General features: G+C 43.4%; 1 protein-coding gene and 1 pseudogene across 1 annotated transcript in view; one reads left to right on the top strand and one right to left on the bottom strand.

The window, feature by feature from the left end:
- LOC139445660 (uncharacterized) overlaps window positions 1-11,872 on the top strand; it is a 108,542-nt gene extending 96,670 nt beyond the window's left edge. The window contains 19 exon segments of the mRNA XM_071226852.1: window positions 288-520; window positions 751-904; window positions 1,192-1,370; window positions 1,958-2,098; window positions 2,302-2,344; window positions 2,347-2,466; window positions 2,619-2,760; window positions 2,875-2,996; window positions 3,251-3,390; window positions 4,008-4,155; window positions 5,322-5,516; window positions 5,924-6,127; window positions 6,513-6,644; window positions 6,647-7,270; window positions 10,126-10,338; window positions 10,542-10,637; window positions 10,830-11,155; window positions 11,278-11,473; window positions 11,592-11,872. Of these exon segments, the coding sequence (XP_071082953.1) occupies window positions 288-520; window positions 751-904; window positions 1,192-1,370; window positions 1,958-2,098; window positions 2,302-2,344; window positions 2,347-2,466; window positions 2,619-2,760; window positions 2,875-2,996; window positions 3,251-3,390; window positions 4,008-4,155; window positions 5,322-5,516; window positions 5,924-6,127; window positions 6,513-6,644; window positions 6,647-7,270; window positions 10,126-10,338; window positions 10,542-10,637; window positions 10,830-11,155; window positions 11,278-11,473; window positions 11,592-11,872 (3,689 nt within the window).
- A 6,139-nt stretch (window positions 11,873-18,011) lies between these two features.
- LOC139446629 (uncharacterized) overlaps window positions 18,012-21,614 on the bottom strand; it is a 161,839-nt pseudogene continuing 158,236 nt past the window's right edge.

Genomic DNA, 21,614 nt, shown 5'->3' with positions numbered 1-21,614 from the left:
TACGTATACTTTATTTCTTCGAATGTGAACTTTGAATAAGTATTCCAGATCGGAAGCAAAAATATGAATAACTGATATGTTTGCAAAACGTAGGGTTAATGTACAGAAATAACACTATAAAAGGGAATGCACTTAACGACGTATGCACTTAAGTGACGAATAAGAGATCAGTATATGGATTAAAAAACAAAATAATATTTGTCGCCAAACAGAGATGTAGAAACGAAGAAAAGTGATGCGTATCCAAAACAGTCAGTTGTATATATGTTATCACTTTGTTGTGGCAGGATTATACAGTGAAATTACGTCCAACGGGTTTCTTGTTGACATCACTCCACCGGAAGTTGTCGTGACACCAGGGATCCTAGATGGACACGGTTCTATTGTGGCTGGGACGTCCATCAGCAGGACGACCTTGAGGATAGGCTGGAAGTTCAAGGACGAAGAGTCTTACATTGAAAGACAGTACCTCTCCATCTCATCACACCAACTGGGGGAGTTCAAGTCAGGTCTCCTAAAGGTGACCGTCATTTGGTCATGTTAAACATGGTTTAGGAGCGAGGTGAAGTATACAACACTAATGGTAATATGTATCGCAATCTACATCTACATCTACAAAACTGTGAACACAATCAACATACGCATCTTACAACATTATAATCACGGTTTCTATAATCAATTGATTTGATATCTCATATGAATGACATTTATTACAAACATAACACTAATCTATCCCTACCTTCCCTAAAGCTGCCAGTACTTGTTGAAGAATATCCGCTGTCACAGCTGGACCTCCACGATGGAAGCAGCTATACAGTGAAGCTCGTCGCCTGCAATATGGCCGGCTTTTGTCACTCCTCAGACACTGGGACCATGCTGGTGGACAGCTCGAAACCCTTGACAGGTAACACACAGTAATGTGTCCATGAATCTTTGGCAGTTAACACACAGTAATGTATCCATGAACCATTAACAGGTAACACACAGTAATAACACCATGAATCTTTGGCAGGTAACAACACACAGCAATGTATCCATGAATCCTTGACAGGTGACACACAATACTGTATCCATGAATCTTTGACAGGTAACACAACACTGTCTCCATGAATCTTTGACAGGTAACACAACACTGTCTCCATGAATGTTTCACTCTTCTCTCAAAAACACGGTTCTATGACTGTAATGCAGGTGCGCTAGCTGTGCACACCGACCATGCAGCAGGGTTGTCTCGACACCAGTCGGGGTGGATGACATGGAACAGGACCCGGCTGAACCTTGCCTGGCTTGGCTTCTCTGATCTCCATTCTGGAATAACGCACTACATCATCACAGCAGGGTCTGCTGAGTTCGGAACGGACCTTACTGAGGTGGAATCACGTTCATACTGAAAACACATTACATATTTAAAAATCTTTGGTTCCAGGTTATATAATACTGATGTGTCGTCGTTATGATGTAAACACAGTTTCAAAATTAAAGCATCTTCGACACATGTATATATTTATTGGACGAACAGAAATGTAGTAGGACTACGAACATACTAAAAGAAACAGCATAGATACATAGAAGAACGCTTACAGATTTGTCGTTGTTGGTGCATTTCGAGATGGGGAAGTGTGATGAGGTGACATGTAATGGGTTTGGATGGAGTTTTAACGTCGCACTCAAGAATATTGCACTTATATAGTGACGTGGTACATGCACATGTGTGTGTGTGAGTGTGAGTGTGTGTGTGTGTGAGTGTGAGTGTGTGTGTGTGTGTGTGTGTGTGTGTGTGTGTGTGTGTGTGTGTGTGTGTGTGTGTGTGTGTGTGTGTGTGTGTGTGTGTGTGTGTGTGTGTGTGTGTGTGTGTGTGTGTGAATACTACCACTCAGACACGGTGTTCTGACTCCGAGCTGTGCATCTTGAAACAACCTTGACATGATTTACTTACAGATACGTGTGTCTGTTTCAGGGAAGCACATTTGTGCTCGTACAACACAATGTGTCTGGCATTGAGCACGATGACGAAGGCAGAGTTCAGACTGGTGTTGTAGACACAAAAGACCTCTCTTCCACACCGTCTGTGTTTGTGGCAGTCTGGGCTGTCAACGGGGTAGGTCTTACATGCTTACCTGTTCGCGAACACCTGGTGCTAATTTGCCCTTTACGAATGGAATCTGCTTCGGCATATTATCGAGACTGATTGTTCTCTCGCGTTGACGTTTTATATTTACAACCCACGAACACACAAAAAACATTCCTATAGTATTAACCTAGTTATGTTTCTATGTTCAATGTGTATTCCTTGTGACCCAGGTTGGCCTCCAGGGCGATGTGCTTCACCTGGAGCTTGAACTAGGAGCTGGGGGATGCTCGAGCTGGTCAGACGGTGTCAGTCATACAACTGTGAGGGTCACTGTGTCTGTGCTGTGCAGGACAGGACGTGCCACCACACACGCGGATGTACACAGCTGCTGGATGGTACGTCACAAGTGATGTCTCCACAGGGAGGATCTAGCTCGGTTGCAATAACAATCACAGAATGTCAGTTCAATGTAAATATAGATCATTAATTATGACAAGAACCAGTTATATCTTCTGCATGGCGGTATATGTCACTGTTTATATCCTAGGTGGGTCAAACAATGTTCTGGGTGTGACCGATGTCACTGACCTCCGCTTCACAACATCCGGGGACATTGACCACTCACCATCAGACACCTTCATGGCTGCCCGTTGGACGGTGCTGAAACAACAAGGGCTGCCTTTCACACAGTACAGTACCTCTTGTTGCTTAATATCTAAACTATTTGTAAAGGTTTTTTTAAATAACTCATCGTTGTGACCACCGTGTGCCAGGTATCTCAGACAGTTTGTTTTTGGCTGCAGGTATGAGGTCAGTCTTGGAGTCAGTGACAGCGACTACCCCACGGGTGTGTTTGACAGTCACTCCCACAGAGTCTGGTTCAGCGTCGGGCGGCAAACATCAGCTGTCATCTCTTTGGCAGACGGTACTGACTAACCTACCGATAATCCAATCTTTATTCAGAAGCTTACAAGTTATTTTGTTTAATAAAGCGATGTAGTTGATCTACGGCAGTCTAATATCGCTTTGAGGAAAGGGGTTCAGTTATAAACCACCAAATGTTTCGTATCAAAATATGTGTTTGGATTCATTTATAAAGCAATGGAAGCGAAGGGATGTTTGTAAGAGAGTATGAACAATAAGGGACCAATCCGACTAACTGTCGTGCTTGTGACCAAGGCGAGGACCTCAGCAGCCGGCACGTGTATTCCTTCTTTGTGAGAGGCTGGTATAATGCGACAACGTACAGCATCTTCAAGTCAGATGGGGTCATGGTGGACACAGCCCCTCCCAAGACCACCGACAACCAGGCACTCGCAGTGAGTCAACACACATTAGGTCTTTTTTTAGACGTGGAGCAACACAATCCCATGTTAATAATGTTGCAAGCATGTTGTCAGAATCTCATTGCTCGTCATTAAATACACGTCTCAAACTGGCCAGTCGTCGATACAAGCTGTTACTGTCCGGTCAGTATGGACAACATGACGTCATAGTGTTTCATGTGTCGCCATCCGCTTGTCGCGTATAATTGACCTTGTTCACGTTTTGAGTAAACATACCGAAACCGCTGGTGGTCGTAAGGCAGATTGTCACACAAACATATTTGATAGATAATACGGCTCCGCATTTGTGAACATGTAACGATAAGTTCGCCCACTAGTGACACATGTGACTCATAATCGTAAATGATCTCAAGATGTTAAAATGTGCGCTCCACTTAGACTTTAATCTTAATAATTTTGCTGCCCCTGGAAAATGGTAAAATAGGTTTTATTTCCAGGACAGTATCTAGTGATCTTTTTCGAGGACTTCCTCTTCCTATTTCCGATGTTAATGTTTTCAGTCAGTAGTTTGCCTGGTCCAGATTTGACCATTAACTGCCCGTCGCGGAATAACTAAATATTTACGATTCCGCTGTATGTGAATGATGCAGGTGATTGAGCTCAGTGATGACGACGGAGTGAAGGATGCAGACTTTCAGATGGCGACGGACACAATCAGGATCAGCTGGACCAACAAGTTCCTACCGGGCGCCTCTGGAATTCTCAAGTACCGAGTCTACATCAGTACAAGCCCCGGGGGTGAGCGTTCCCAGTTTCACAACTCCCCCAACACATTACACATCAGTATAGAAGTGTGCATGTGTCTAACCTGGAAGCTGATGTCCAAGGACCAACACATAACAGATCAATATAGAAGTGTGCATGTGTCTAACCTGGAAGCTGATGTCCCAGGACCAACACATTACAGATCAATATAGAAGTGTGCTTATGTCTAACCTGGAAGCTAATGTTCTAGAACCAACACAATACAGATTAGTATAGAAGTGTGAATGTATCTAACCTGGAAGCTAATGTCCTAGGACCAACACATTACCTATCAATATAGAAGTGTGCATGTATCTAGCCTGGAAGCTGTTGTCCTAGGACCAACACATTACAGATCAATATAGAAGTGTGCATGTATCTAGCCTGGAAGCTGATGTCCTAGGACCAACACATTACAGATCATTATAGAAGTGTGCATGTATCCAGCCTGGAAGCTGATTACCTAGGACTAACACATTAAATATCAATATAGAAGTTTGAATGTATCTAGCCTGGAAGCTGTTGTCCTAGGACCAAAACATTACATATCAATATAGAAGTGTGAATGTATCTAACCTGGAAGCTGATGTTCTAGAACCAACACATTACAGATTAATATAGAAGTGTGAATGAATCTAACCTGGATGCTAATGTCCTAGGACCAACACATTACAGATTAATATAGAAGTGTGAATGAATCTAACCTGGATGCTAATGTCCTAGGACCAACACATTACAGATTAATATAGAAGTGTGAATGTATCTAACCTGGAAGCTGATGTTCTAGAACCAACACATTACAGATCAATATAGAAGTGTGAATGAATCTAACCTGGATGCTAATGTCCCAGGTAGCTAATATCCAACCCCGAACATTGATTCATGGCTCACAACGCTTGTCCTTCTACATACCTAGGAACTGATTGACCAACGACGATATGACTTTACTTTTCACTGACTTATGTGTTATTATTATCATAATTATTGTTTTTATTATTGATGTTGTTATTATTCACTTTACATTATAAAGGATTGTTAGGATCGCATAGGTTCGACTCCCACTTGGGGACAATGTGTGAAACCCATTTCAGGTGCCCCTGTTGCGATATGGCTGACTATAACAAAACTCACTGACTCACTCAGTAACTTCACTATTTGAGGACATAGTATCCACGCGTCAGATGACCTGACCACCACGAAGTACACAGCCAGGGGCCTGAGTCTACAAGCAGCCACAGTGTACTACTCCAGTGTCCTGGCCTACAACAGAGCTGGCCTGGTCAGCTGGGCTCACTCTGACGGTGTCCGGGTGGACGTGCTGCCTCCTGTATCGGGCAGAGTGGATGATGGACAAGGTACGTTCCCTTCTACAGTATCAACGCTTGAAGTCTTGTCTTGCTGTACGTCGGAATATTAAAGCTGTCCTGTTTATTACTAAGTAATGGAATGTTGAGAGAAGGGTTGACGTCGATACATCGCACATATTAGAGCAGGCCCATAACCGATGATTGGTCAGGTTCGGTGATTTGATTGATAATGTGTCGTTGGTGAGCATCGATGCTCATAGAATTTATCCCCAGATCGTTTGTTCCAGATTGAATTATTAACAGACCACCATCATACAGCTGGAATAGTGCAGCGTTCAACATCGAACACTCAAACAATTTTCAATTGACCCAGGATCTCCACAGAGGTTACAATACCTGGTGAAATGTGGTTACTTGTTGACTTGTGTAGTTACCTCCTATTACTGTCTCTGTAGAGATGCACGACACGGACTACCAGAGTTCTCCATCAGAGGTATCCGCCTCCTGGCACGGCTTCTCTGACACGGACTCCACGATCATCACGTACTTCTGGTGTGTGGGAAGAGTCAACGACACGACAGACTGCAGTGTGCTGGGCTGGCGGGATACTGGGCTTTATACCACCTTCACGGCACAACTTGCTTCCCCTCTCCCTAGTGGTATGTATCCTGATCAGGTTCATCTGGCCTTATCTAAATACCAGCACGCCTACTGTTCACGTATTGACACTCAATAACGATAACCCAGACTCCTGGCGGTTTCACTCGTCCTTCGTCCCAAACTTCCTGCGGAGGACAAATTGTCACCAAAGTAAATGTTCTGTAAAACAGCAAATTGTCAAAAGCAAGTGGTGAAACATTAAATTCCATCAGTGAAACTAAACTGAATTGTTTGAAGAAGTTGTTATTCATAAATTGTGTCTACCTTGTAAAAACAAACGTTGAAAATCTTGTTCTGTCCACAGAAGTTATTTAAGGTGGCGCCTAACTGTTTATTAAGTGGGCCTTCTAGAATCGCCTGATGACGGTATTCCCTTGTTTATAGGTACACGCTTATGGAGCAAGGTGTATGCTGTAGATGCAGTGGGTCACGCCTCAGACGTAACTGTATCAGACGGCGTTGTCGTCGACACATCTCCCCCAGAACCACAGTCCTTGGCATACCTAGGAGGCAACTTGGTAAGAATCCTTCGTTTGAGACACCAAATAAACCTGTGAATTCATCGACGTGCAATGAACCACTTCCCGAGCACTGGCAGGCTAACAACTCTACATGCATACACATTGTTACATCTGAGCGTCCATTAGCTAGACATGGTAGCAGCTATGTTGTAATCAGCGGATCTGTTCTCCAGAGAGATATACATCTCAGTGTGGGGCAAATGTACAAAGCTAAGATTCATGTAGGATATACAGACAACATGGACGTACATCTCAGCGTTATAGAAGGCTTCGTCTCAGTTGGTATAGAAGTGATCACATTCAGCCTGGAGCCGAACCTATGCCGAGGGGTGTGTGATGTTGGGAGACATTCTGTTATCATGTGGAATACGCACACGTTTTCCTTCATTGCTCGGGAGGACTCCACACAACTTACTATTGGCACGACGTCAAGGTCCATGGCGATGGCAGTTGATCACGTGACACTGCAGAGCGTCAAGTATGGTGGTCATGACGAGGCTGGTGACACAGAGAACCACGTGGAGGTGAACGCGGTGTTCCTGCCTCACTGGTCGTCTGTACACGTGTCATGGCACTTCACAGACACCGAGTCTCCCATCACCATGTACCAGTGGGCAGTAGGTGAGTCTCCTATCAACATGTACCAGTGGGTAGTAGGTGAGTACCCCGTCACCATGTACCAGTGGGCAATAGGTGAGTCTCCTATCACCATGTACCAGTGGGCAGTAGGTGAGTCTCCTATCACCATGTACCAGAGGGCAGTAGGTGAGTCTCCTATCACCATGTACCAGTGGGCAGTAGTTGAGTCTCCCATCACCATGTACCAGTGGGCAGTAGGTGAGTCTCCCATCACAATGTACCAGTGGGCAGTAGGTGAGTCTCCGATCATGTAAGAGTGGGCGGTAGGAAAGTCAGCCATCACCATGTACCAGTGGCCAGTAGGTAAGTCCCCAATCACTATCTACTAGTGGGCAGTAGATGAGTCTCCTATCACCATGTACCAGTGGGCAGTAGGTGAGTCTCCTATCACCATGTACAAGTGAGCAGTAGGTGAGTCTCCTATCACCATGTACCAGTGTGCACTAGGTGAGTCTCCTATCACCATGTACCAGTGGGCAGTAGGTGAGTCTCCTTTCACCATGTACCAGTGGGCAGTAAGTGAGTCTCCTATCACTCTGTACCAGTGGGCAGTAGGTGAGTCTCCTATCACCCTGTACCATTGGGCAGTAGGTGAGACTCTTATTACTATGTACCAGTGGGCAGTAGGTGAGTCTCCTATCACTATGTACCAGTGGGCAGTAGGTGAGTCTCATGTCACTATGTACCAGTGGGCAGTATGTGAGTCTCCTATCACCATGTACCAGTGGGCAGTAGATGAGTCTCCTATCACCATGTACCAGTGGGCAGAAGGTGAGTCTCCTATCACCATGTACTAGTGGGCAGTAGGTGAGTCTCCTATCACCATGTACCAGAGGGCAGTAGGTGAGTCTCCTATCACCATGTACCAGTGGGCAGTAGGTGAGTCTCCTTTCACCATGTACCAGTGGGCAGTAAGTGAGTCTCCTATCACTCTGTACCAGTGGGCAGTAGGTGAGTCTCCTATCACCCTGTACCATTGGGCAGTAGGTGAGACTCTTATTACTATGTACCAGTGGGCAGTAGGTGAGTCTCCTATCACCATGTACCAGTGGGCAGTAGGTGAGTCTCATGTCACTATGTACCAGTGGGCAGTATGTGAGTCTCCTATCAACATGTACCAGTGGGCAGTAGATGAGTCTCCTATCACCATGTACCAGTGGGCAGAAGGTGAGTCTCCTATCACCATGTACTAGTGGGCAGTAGGTGAGTCTCCTATCACCATGTACCAGTGGGCAGTAGGTGAGTCTCCTATCACCATGTACCAGTGGGCACTAGGTGAGTCTCCTATCACCATGTACCAGTGGACAGTAGGTGAGTCTCCTATCACCATGTACCAGTGGGCAGTAGGTGAGTCTCCTATCACCATGTACCAGTGGGCAGTAGGTGAGTCTCCCAGCACCATGTACCAGTGGGCAGTAGGTGAGTCTCCGATCATGTAAGAGTGGGCGGTAGGAAAGTCCGCCATCACCATGTACCAGTGGGCAGTAGGTAAGTCCCCAATCACTATCTACTAGTGGGCAGTAGGTGAGTCTCCTATCACCATGTACCAGTGGGCAGTAGGTGAGTCTCCTATCACCATGTACAAGTGGGCAGTAGGTGAGTCTCCTATCACCATGTACCAGTGGGCACTAGGTGAGTCTCCTATCACCATGTACCAGTGGGCAGTAGATGAGTCTCCTATCACCATGTACCAGTGGGCAGTAGATGAGTCTTCTATCACCATGTACCAGTGGGCAGTAGGTGAGTCTATTATCACCATGTACCAGTGGGCAGTAGGTGAGTCTCCTATCACCATGTACCAGTGGGCAGTAGGTGAGTCTCATGTCACTATCTACCAGTGGGCAGTAGGTGAGTCTCCTATCACCATGTACCAGTGGGCAGTAGGTGAGTCTCCTATCACCATGTACCAGTGGAAAGTAGGTGAGTCTCCTATCACCATGTACCAGTGGGCAGTAGGTGAGTCTCCTATCACCATGTACCAGTGGGCAGTAGGTGAGTCTCCTATCACCATGTACCAGTGGGCAGTAGGTGAGTCTCCTATCACCATGTACCATTGGGCAGTAGGTGAGTCTCCTATCACCATGTACCAGTGGGCCGTAGGTGAGTCTCCTAACACCCTGTACCAGTGGGCAGTAGGTGAGTACCCAATCATGTAAGAGTTGGCAGTAGGAAAGTTCCCAATGATCATATACCAGTGGACAGTTTGTAAGTCCCAAATCACCACGTTCCAGTGGGCAGTAGGTGAGTCTCCTATCACCCTGTACTAGTGGGCAGTAGGTGAGTCTCCCGTCACCATGTACAAGTGGGTAGAAGGTGAGTCGCCAATCATGTACCAGTGGGCTGTAGGAAAGTCCGCCATCATCATGTAGCAGTGGGCAGTAGGTGAGTACCCAATCATGTAAGAGTGGGCCGTAAGAAAGTAACCCATCACCATGTTCTAGTGGGCAGTCAGTAAGGGCTTCACTTGGGAGGATTTAGATAAAGAATGTATGAGATTATTTATACCGCCTGCTGTGGGCGAAAATCCCCCATAACAAGGGATGTAGGCCTTAGACGTGTACCCCTTTGTGGAAACCAACGCGCACGCGTATTATGCTGTCAAAACAATGATCATATCAGGGCTAGCAAGCACAGGATCAACTCACATGTGGGAAGCAAATCGTGGATTATTTAGGAGTGCGCCACCTATATTAAACTCAGATTACGAATATTGAACTTAGTATTAAAACTATATGTTTATTTAGACATGGAGAAATAGAGAAACAAAACTGTTGATAGCCTAGTGTGACCTGAGCAGCATCCAAACCTGTAGGTAATAACATCGACTCTCCATGCAGGTCTGATGGAGGGCGGGACACAGGTGCAGGGCTTCACTAAGGTTGGCAGAAACCCTCAAGGAACAGTTTCTGCCCAGAAGCTCACTCACAACTCCAGACTGTATGTGTCGGTAATCGCCACTAACGCTGCCGGCCTGACAACACTGACCAAAGCTGAACCAGTGACGGTGGACATGACACCACCAACTATACAACAAGTCAACGATGGTTCAGGTAAAACAGGGAATTGAAACGTGTCTGGCAATAACATCGTTTACCATTCCAAATAAAACTGCATGCGTGTACATTCCAGCATGTCTGTCTCACCATTCCTATTCCTTTATAATGACCATAACATTTTGTGATCATTTAACTGGACAACAAGCTATAATGTTCCATTGCTATATGATCACACAGCTATAATGCTCCACTTCTAGGAGTTGATGCAGACTTCCTTTCACCAGAGGACATGGCAGCGAACTGGACTGTAGAAGATCAGGAATCGGATTCTATCAACTGTGATATTGCTATAGGTTAGTAACAGCCATATTGATACAACATGATTGTTGTCATAATCAATTAGAAAAATACATTAATCAACGAAAAGGTAAATTCGTGTAGAAACTGCATAAGCTAATGTTGTTTCAACATGTCTTTGTGTATGTATCCCAACGGAACTTCATTTTCAATATCGTCTGACTGAATAGCTGTTATATCTTCTGCAGGACACACACCTGGAGATGACGACGTTCGTCGGTTTGCTCGAACTAATCCCGGAGTAAGGTTTACCAGGTGGAATCTGACTGATATAGTGACGTCATCTAGTGTCAAGGTGTACACGACAGTACGTTGCCATAACAACGCGGGGCAGGCCTCCGAGTCCTCATCTGACGGTGTAGTCATCGTGTCCCGGTTGGCATCTGTAGCTGGCTTCCAGGTCCTGAAGGAGAGCCCCTCTGTGTTCTCAGACAGAGACCAGTGCCACGTAGCCCGAGACACTGTGAGACTTCACTGGGAGGGAGGAGAAACCCAGAGTCCTTACACAACGCTGGTATGTCGACTCCAGTTAACTTCTTCAACATTGATACTTGCTCTAGTCACAACTACCATGTATGAAGCTGGTGTTTGTAAAATTCTTACTTATTTGTTTTGTGTTTTTAATTAAACATATAGGTTCACATCGAGGGTAGCAGTTTGATCTACGAACAGATCATCCCGAGTATTTTCACATACACATCTGCCCAGCTGTGTGGCCTGAAACTCAGCGACCTGACAACCTACAACATCAGCGCCATGCATGTGCTGGACAAGGCAGGGTACCCGACAGAAGCTTCTATCACCACGCATGGCCCACCACCAAGTCTAAACAGTAAGATAGCACAACAGTTATCCTAAATACAGCAAATTCGAAAATACAACTTTAAATGCAACAAAATTCAATGTCATGTTGTATTTGTTTCCTGACAGTGATGTCTGGTTTACTTCAGAAGCAGCAATGATCTCGTCCAGGACGTCCGACAGGATGACCACTCTGTCCTGGCCTGGCCTGTTTACCTCCCCCTGGGGCCAGCTTGTGTATGAAGTGATGGTGGGCAGTGTGGAGGGTGGGGCAGATGTGGTGGACGGGCTGCTGACACGCCAGGAGCAGATGAAGCTCAACCTGTCCTCGCACCCACAAACTGTCACTGCCGTATATGTCTCTATAACTGCCATTGATCCGTGTGGATACACTGCTTACTACCCCAAGGCCGTGGATATCGGTCCATGACTTCAACTGATTCGTGGAAGTGTAAATCGTGATTAAATATTGTTTTCTAATTTTGACAATGTAATTTGTCCCACCCGCCCATGCTCACGCGTACAATACGTGTATAAAATCAGCCACTTTGATCATCATGACCAATTTTGAAATTATATGTATACTCAAGTTATTTGGTCATTACACTTTTGCAAATTTCCTGATCTCAAAACTGTATCCAGATTTTTTTCTGAAAATACTCAAACGCACAACATAATTACTTTCTCCTACCTTGTAATAACTCCCCCTATTTTTAAAGATTGATTTAATAACACCCAACATTTATTCTGGGAATGTGCCAGTACCAAGAACCATGTTACAAAGTTTGATAAAAATATCTTTAAAGACATCAAGGGTGGTTGAAACAGATACATGAATTATACCAGCAGCTTTGTCATTTTTCAAATTCATAATTTCGAATTTCACATCTTGTAAGAGCTGCATTAAGTAGTGTGCTTTCGCAATGTTTGCGTCACGTCACGTAGATTATCTATATCAAAGTCATCTTCTGCCGAAACTTCATTTAAAGTCATAGAACAGTTGAGTACAGATTCAACCCATGAGAGTAAGGATACGCTGAGAAGGAATAATCCAAGGTTAACAGTCTCATTATCTGTTGGACGTGATCAAAGATATTTATGCTAAATATACAACAATAACCAATAACCATGCTTCATTATTATAATGGGGGGCGGTCGGGTAGCCTAGTGGTTAAAGCGTTCGCTCGTCACGCCGAAGACCCGGGTTCGATCCCCGACATGGGTACAATGTGTGAAGCCCATTTCTGGTGTCCCCCGCCGTGATATTGCTGGAATATTGCTAAAAGCGGCGTAAAACCATACTCACTCACTCACTCATTATAATAATGTGTTGTTTATTTGTCATTCTTGTACCCAATAAATTATAATCATATAGTTTGGTTCTTTGTTTGGGTTCATCCTTTTAATTACGAATTCGGAGGTAGAAGCTAGGGGGTTAGCTGTGCACACAACTGTGAAATTTGTTATAAGCTGCTGGGGTTTAGGCAGGATCCCGCATGCGTAATTAACAGACAAGTGCAAGTGCTTATCCCCACCTTAAACTAACTACCCTGTTAAATCCTAATCAACAATGAGACGACATTGAGTTCATATCGCCAGTGTACTAGGAGAAAACAAGCAAACCTGTTAAGCGGAAAGTTTGTCCAGGGCTCACTTGCACAAAGCGACTATTGTAAGCCTATGTTAAAGTATGGGAGTTACAATCATCTTAGCGCTAAATAATGTTTTGTGCAAATGGGCCCTGGCCTTCGTTTCTCAAAGCGATCTTAGCGCTAACGTGATCGAAGGTCACATACTTTAACATAGACTTACGAACATCTTAGCGCTTAGACTGCTTTGTGCAAGTGGGCCCAGGTCCCGTCATTGTCTATCAGTCTGTTATTCTCAATACTGAAAGGCCACAGGCCACAGCACATGTATTGCAAGACACAAGCGCAGAGAGTGCACAGACAAATTACTTCCTTATTGACATGCCGTGATAAATAACCCTGATAAGTTACAAACGACATTTGTCTGAACTGATTTCATCAAAGAAACATTGTTTTACTTTTGGATGAACAAAAAAAACGTCTTATGTATATTTTTTTTGTAATATTTTTTGTACGTGCCAATTACATGCGATATTCATCCACCACTGAATCTGAATTACATTGTGTACACAATCTCTTATATATTGGTATATTCTTTTACCTCCCCAGTGCAAGCATTACCCAGTGTGGACTACATCTGAATTGTGACAGTGATGTCCTAAACTTCCTCAGGTTCATATGCATTGAATAGCTTTCAGTAGGTAATAATGATGTGTATAACTTATTGAAGCAACATTTACATCATGGATCAACAATAAGAAGTCCACTGTTGGATGTACATATCCACAATAGTTTGTCTTAGTGGCATTAAAACAAAGTTCTTGATTGTTTGTGACACATTGATTATACCATACATGACAGTGACCACATTTATAGAGGAAGATCTTCACATGAAACTGAATGTTTCTGAGTGTATTTGAATTCCCTCTTTCATGATTACGTTTTATCTGTTCGGCAAGTTCATTCATAAAGAATGCGAAGAGAAAAGGGCTTAACACACAGCCTTGTCGCAACACTCCAGACTCACAAGGAAAAGTCTCTGAATATATACCATTATTTTACCTTTTGATAGATATTACCTAATAATTTTCCCATTTTGTTACCTTCAGAACGAAATATATATTTCATACCGAATCAAATGTTCTACCTCTGGAATCAACATCATTTGTTTGTCCTTTTTGTGTATATTGTGGTGTTAAACGAGAAACAAACAAACATAGGAACAACTACACCACGTGTCCGTTCGTTTGGAAAAGACGATGTTTCCAGAATTGAATTGAAAAAGTCTCCAAATAGGGAAATATGATGTCATGAGAAGATTTAAAGCATTTTGGTATCAATTCATTGTTTCCTGAAGTTATATTGTTCTTCAAATAATGAATAGTGTCTTAACTGCGTTCTGCGTTAACTGAGCCCTACTACAGTTCCGTGTCGTCAAAGGTAAGGTAAGCCATGACTTAGCAACTCGCTTGGTCAGAATCGGGTCATCTTAGTCAAGGAGTGATTGGTCAATCGACTCTTACTCTGAACTGTCTCTATCTGCATTCATGTACCGGCCCTTGCACTCACCAGGAATACACGTGTTATACTCACATACTTTTAATAACGCTCCAGTCCATCTTCAAATACAACTTCTACATAAGACAGACTAGACTCGTCACAGACTGGACAGAGTGATAACGATCTGCCTCAGTCACTGCCAAAACCGCGCACCATGCACTTCTAGTGTTGAACGTATCTTTTGAAAGGGGTCGAGTCTAACTTTTCTTTGCAACATGTAACAATGTCTCAGTTTGATTCGTTAAACGTTTAGATCTGACAATGAACTGAAGTGTGTCATAATCGGAAAAATACCGACGCCTACGTGCCAGATTGAGCATCTCTCTATTGACTTTGTAACTCACTTCCTGATTCCACAAAAGAAAAGTATCTTACCTCATTCATGATTCATAAAGTACTCTACGATAATGTGGATAATAGTTCTGCATCGAACTTTGTATACCTAATTCAACCACATCATTGCAGCTATGAACAGATTAATTTGTTACAATATTTTTACCATTTTCTAATGTTTTTGAGGCGCATTTTAACCTTATAACAATAGCAGAGAATATTTCTTTTCTCTTCTTCCGATGTCTGGCTGATACCAACAATATCATCCGACGCCAAAAACGGAATGCATTCAAGGTCAGTACTGCAGTTTTACTTTAAGTCCTGACATATTTCAAAATTTAAAATCAACATAATTTTTATCACTGCTGTGATTATGATATCCCTTGAGCTCCGACCACATCCATGTCTGTCCCTGTCCTCTCCCTAAGTCAACCTCCACTCTCACTTCTCACCTTGCTGGATTCTGTTGTACTTGAAGCATACGTATAATGCCTCGGAGCGATGTCTATTCGGATTCTCATTTTTACACTTTCTCATTTCTTGTCTCCGTGTCCTGTAAACCAAGAGCAGTTATTGCATCACTGATTGATTGGGGTGATATGATGAACGCGTATATGAATGTTTATGATCTAAAAGTAATGGTGTTGCAAATGATTTGACTAAAGACTGTTCATCGTATTATCCCAGTCATACAATAACTGCTCTTGGTTTATCAGGTTTCCGATTCGATTTCCATCAGTGTCAATAGGTTGATATTGATATTTTCTCTGATTGAATTAATTACTTCTTCTACTTGCATGTAGTGTAGGATTCATTTGTCCCTTCTGGGATACCATAGATGATGATGTTATTTCTCCTACTCCCGCTTTTTAAGTCCTCTACACGGTTTCCCAGCTCAGTGAATTCTATCGTAACATCATCCACTTTTTCCCGAACCGCATCAACATCCAATCGGATTATATTCTGTTTTTCCCTTGTGGTATACATTTGCTTTTGTAATTCTGTGACGTCTCATCTAAGCAAACCTGTATCATCTCTCATATAACCTGTGTCATTTCTGAAAGTTTCCATCCTTGATTTGCTGGATAATGGTACTCTGCATGCCTGGCAAGTCGGTTCGCAATGGGTTGGGTTTAGTTATGATACATCGTTATTGTAGCTGTCTGGTTTTCGATATGTAAACCTGTTGTATTCAGTGACACAAACACTCATCTCCACATCAAAGAGGGGTAGATTGGTAACACTGTCTTGTATATACTGCATGTTGTAAGCAATAGACAATAGAGCGGGGTACCCTGAGCAGTATTACTGTACAATGTAGAAGCCGGTAAGCCATGGCAGTGACCTTTGTCCATGTTGGGTGTAGGGTTGACTATTTTCGATCTGCCCTTGTCCATTTTCTACTTATTTTGCTACTTGTCAGAGTTTAAGGGTGTATTTCATAACATAGTGGTAATACCGGGTGTTCGCAAAAAGGTGTGTGTATCCTTCTCGCCAGTGGCATCCGTTGAAACACATGCAAAGGTAAATCAATGATTCACAGTAATCATTCAAAGATGTTTTTGTTTTTTAACTGTATTTCCACCTTGGGTTTGGTATGTTCACGCACAAAGTATCAAAATTATATTTCCTGTCTGATGTGTGTAAATTTGGGATGGCTTAGATGGCTTTAAATGTATGAATAGAGAAGAATCACGGGCGACAGAGATATACAAAGATATATTATAGCCGTGCCTGGGTCTGCTGGTTATTGGTTTGAATCCAAGATTGATTCACACACAGAAATCCTGAGGTTTCTCTTTAAGCACAATATCCGTAATCATGGGCTTCAACGCAACAGGAAATGTCCATAATCTGCGTCAATTGGGGCTTTCACCCTCCTTTATGATAACTCGCTGTAAAAGTAAAGTATTCTTCAAAACTCACTCACTCCAGAGTCAGGGAGGCAACTTCCCAGTCGAGGCAGTATGGCTGATATCATCACCACCAGAACGTTGTTCAGTCCAAAAATGGCGGATTATATCACCCAGCTCACACAGACACCAAGGAAAAGTGATGGAGGGGTGCGAAGTATGTGAATTTGAATTAAAATTGATGTGGTGCCTGTTATTATGGCACAAATAACGACTTCATATACATTAATTTGTAATATAGTGGACATTTTATTGCTTTGTATGTTCATATACATTTATTCGAGGTGATAGTGAATAGGAGTTGGTTAAATAACAAAAACAGTAAAGCCCTAAAGTAGAGCCAAGGTGACATAAGGGCTTGGTTATTAACTAGATATCATCATCATATATGAAATGAAACAGTATCATATTTTTGGGATGCGTGTAGGGAATACAATAAAATCGATCATTCTGATCAACGGAAACAAAACGAATATCAGGAATACAATGTGTACAGACATCATTGCACACGTTAATGTCTACTTCATGTTAATGTTGAATGAGTGAGTGAGTTGGGTTGGGTATTCCAGTTATATCGCGGCGTGTCATATTGAATGAGTTGATAATCACATGACATTTTAACGGTGAGTGTGTTGTGATTAACGCTGCTTTTAACAGTTTTCCAGTTATATCGCGATGTGTCAGCTTAATGTGGGAGTAAAGCCCGAAGTTATGCAGGTCTCTGACGTTTACCACTTCGGTGAAACCCACGAGCAAGGGTATGGTGCTCACAAACCAAGAAACAATAGGGGCGAACCGGGATTCGAGCCCATAGGATTCTGGCGTGCCCAAGGGACGCAACTCTGCACAAAATATTTTCAACCGATTTGTGTCTAATAGTTAGTGCAAACACAGAAGCCATGGTTCCCCATGGGTGTCACTGAAATATTTCCATTGAATGACAGTCAGGTGATCACCAAAGATGTTGGCACAGGACATCGATCAGCTCCAACTCGGTTATTCAGTCAACGTGAATCTGACATCTGTGGACAAGATATATTCTCAGGTAAATGTATCCTTTACATGAAATGACGTTCCAATCGTGTTCTTCATTGTCTAGAGCCAACCGGTTTGTATAGTCCATCGTTAAGAAGTTCAAATCATATCTGAATAGGGGACATCATGTACTGTGGGGTTAAGTCTGATCCTCCAGAATGAAGTACTCTCGTGAAGGTCCACCTGGATCATCAGGGGGTTCTGATTCTCTCTTGGGTGTCGCCTCTCCAAGTTTGGTGTAAGGTTCTTGTTCTTCCTCTGTGGATCGTTTTCCCTCCAGTTTGCTGTACGTGTCTTCTGGTTTCTCAAGGACGAAATAATCAGCTGCTGTCCCGTTGTTTCCAGCTTGCTCGTTGTCTTCATTGCCATCTGCCATTGATCCCAATTTGTTGTATGTATCCTGCACATCAGTTGTAGTCTCAGTAGCGCCTCCTCTGATCAGTCTGTTGTAGTCGCAGTCTGACGGGTCATCCTTCTCCAGAACGAAATACTCAGCAGCAGATGGTGGTGTATCGTCCTGTACCGCCATCCCCGGGGCTGCTTGTGCCAGTTTTTTGGATGTGTCTTCAGGTGTCTCTAGGACGAAATAATCAGCAGCTGTCCCGATGTTTCTACCCGGCTCGTTGTCATCATTATCATATTTTGTTGATTTCAATTTGTTGTATGTATCCTGCACATCAGTTGTAGTCTCAGAAGCGCCATCTCTGCCCAGTCTGTTGTATGTACCCTGCACATCAGTTCCTGTCTTAGTAGCGCCATCTCTGACCAGTCTGTTGTATGTACCCTGCACATCAGTTGTAGTCCCAGAAGCGCCCTCTCTGACCAGTCTGTTGTATGTACCCTGCACATCAGTTCCTGTCTTAGTAGCGCCATCTCTGACCAGTCTGTTGTATGTACCCTGCACATCAGTTGTAGTCCCAGAAGCGCCCTCTCTGACCAGTCTGTTGTATGTACCCTGCACATCAGTTCCTGTCTTAGTAGCGCCATCTCTGACCAGTCTGTTGTATGTGCCCTGTACGTCAGTTGTAGTCCCAGAAGCGCCCTCTCTGACCAGTCTGTTGTATGTATCCTGCACATCAGTTCCTGTCTTAGTAGCGCCATCTCTGACCAGTCTGTTGTATGTACCCTGCACATCAGTTCCTGTCTCAGTAGCGCCATCTCTGACCAGTCTGTTGTATGTACCCTGCACATCAGTTCCTGTCTTAGTAGCGCCACCTCTGCCCAGTCTGTTGTATGTACCCTGCACATCAGTTCCTGTCTCAGTAGCGCCATCTCTGACCAGTCTGTTGTATGTACCCTGCACATCAGTTCCTGTCTCAGTAGCGCCATCTCTGACCAATTTGTTATAGTCGCCGTCTGTCGGATCATCCTTCTCCAGAACGAAGTACTCAGCAGCAGGTAGTGGTGTACCGCCCAGTACTGCCATCCCAGGGGCTGCTTGTGCCTGGGAATACACAGCTGCCCCAGTCATATCATCTGTTATGTCCACATAGTCCCCCTGGTCGCAGGCAGAAGGATCCACCCCCAGCTGGTTGTCGTCTCCCTCTTTGATGACGTCATACACATCTGACGGGGCACTGGACGCTTGTTGTACAGCTGAAACCTTAATGAGATCCGGGACTTGGGATGTCACCGCATTTGTACCAGGTGGGGATTTACCACTGGAACTGGTGGCGTGAATCTTAAAAGAAGCATAATTATGGCTTGTCAGTCTCACGTAGCATCACTTCTATGTACCTGTTTACACGTGACATCGCACTGAATGACTACAGTTAGCTTGTTAATGATTAATTAACGTGCAGTTGTGATACCCGGCAATAGTTGTGAGCAGAATATACACCTTGAATATCAATAATATATTTACCATTATATACCGAAATAAATGCTGAAATTACCAGCCTAATTGGCATTGTCATAAACTTAGTCCTGTTTGTAAACAACACACTGATATCTATATGAATTCGATACCAATATTCCATTATTGCAAAACTGAACAGTTGGCTACCTATTTGGGAGAATTGTTAAGTATATTTCTAAACAGTATTTAGAAGCGGCATTGATAAATGCATGTGTTATTTCTACTATTGGAATAACTCAATACTAATCAATCTATCAACTTGTAGATATTTTGTAATTGCTTCCACCTATCAGAAGTATTTGACACATAAAAAGTGTTTGGATAAGATTGAAATGTGACAGCAACAAACAATTTACCAATCCACGATAGGTGTGGGATTCATTCGTCTCTGCTCCGTCTCCATCTTCTGCAGGTCCCTAAATAATCAAGAAAATACACTATGATTCATCAGATAATTTGACAATGGCCATGCTCCAAAACTAATTTGATGATGAACGTTCACACATATTGAACACTTTATGATCATTCACTCGAGTAATGCTTCATAACGTCTGAAGTGTCTTGAGGTTATGACCAGGGATTGTAGTACCTGTGCCTGATGCTGTTTTGCCTCTTGACAGACCACGGAATGGAATAGCTATGCCGGATGCTGTTTTGCCGCTCGATGTACCAGGGGTTGTAGTGTCAGTGGTGTGCCGGATCTTATTTGGCCGGTTCAACAAAAATACTAAAAAAACAAAAGTGTCAGTTGTTAAGTGGAAATCAAGTAGGGAAAATTGTTCTTAAACTCACAGCCGTTACAAATCGCCACTTGGTATAAAGGGGTTGCTTTCACAATCAGAATATCATGGAATTGTCACAGCAGTAATGTAGCGATGTGTATCTTACATATTTAAAAACTTTCACTGATCTTTAATGTAAAACCTTTTCGCGTCAATATTTGAAACACAAGTATTTGTTCAAGGTTCTTAAAATGCCTTTTGATTCTTTGCCAAGAAACTGCTATAGTATTATGTTATTGTATGATAAAATAAGGTAATATACTTTGGATTATTGTTTGTCATTCTGTTGATGCCCAAGAGTGTACAGTATTGAGAAAATCTTTGTATTTGTGTAACCCTGATCACACAATATCTAAGTTAGAGTCTAGTGATGATCTTTGAAATATCGACGCACAGTCATATTCACACACCCTCAACCTACTCTCAGATAATAAACTTGAAACTAAATCGAAAAACGAAAGCCGCACCTTAAGGTAGTGTTCACAAAGGAGCACTTGTTTATGTACAACAGAGGATCAGTGTTTGTTATGGATAGCTGCCCGTTGTAATTGCAGCTGTATGCCTCATAGAACATTACAACAAGAGGAAGTTACCTGCATACCTCGTGACGCCTCACAATATAATATAAAGAGCAGTGGGTAATCAATTCCTTCGGCTATGCGTTGGTTTATTCGAAGACATGGCAGTCTTCCTTGTCTATGAATAGTGTATAAATGTCAAACGTCTTTCTAGCTATCTTACTTTTGTTTATTTCGACAGATTCGCATTCAATTCATCGGTCATGATATATCTTGAGCAAGGACGACCGAGGACAAGCGCGTTCCCATCCTCGTACCTGAGTGACATCCCCGGGGTAGTGGTGATGCGTGTATCCACATAGGGCGGGTAATGGACATCCCCGGGGTAGTGGTGATGCGTGTATCCACACAGGGCGGGTTATGGACATCCCCAGGGTAGTGGTGATGCGTGTATCCACATAGGGCGGGTAATGGACATCCCCGGGGTAGTGGTGATGCGTGTATCCACATAGGGCGGGTTATGGACATCCCCGGGGTAGTGGTGATGCGTGTATCCACATAGGGCGGGTAATGGACATCCCCGG

The sequence above is a fragment of the Haliotis cracherodii genome, unplaced genomic scaffold (genome assembly GCF_022045235.1).
Source record: "Haliotis cracherodii isolate W230 unplaced genomic scaffold, xgHalCrac1.p SCAF_6, whole genome shotgun sequence".
Classification (NCBI taxonomy): Eukaryota; Metazoa; Mollusca; class Gastropoda; order Lepetellida; family Haliotidae; genus Haliotis; species Haliotis cracherodii.
Note: the sequence above shows the minus strand (reverse complement) of the source record. Positions and strands in the feature narration are given on the sequence as shown.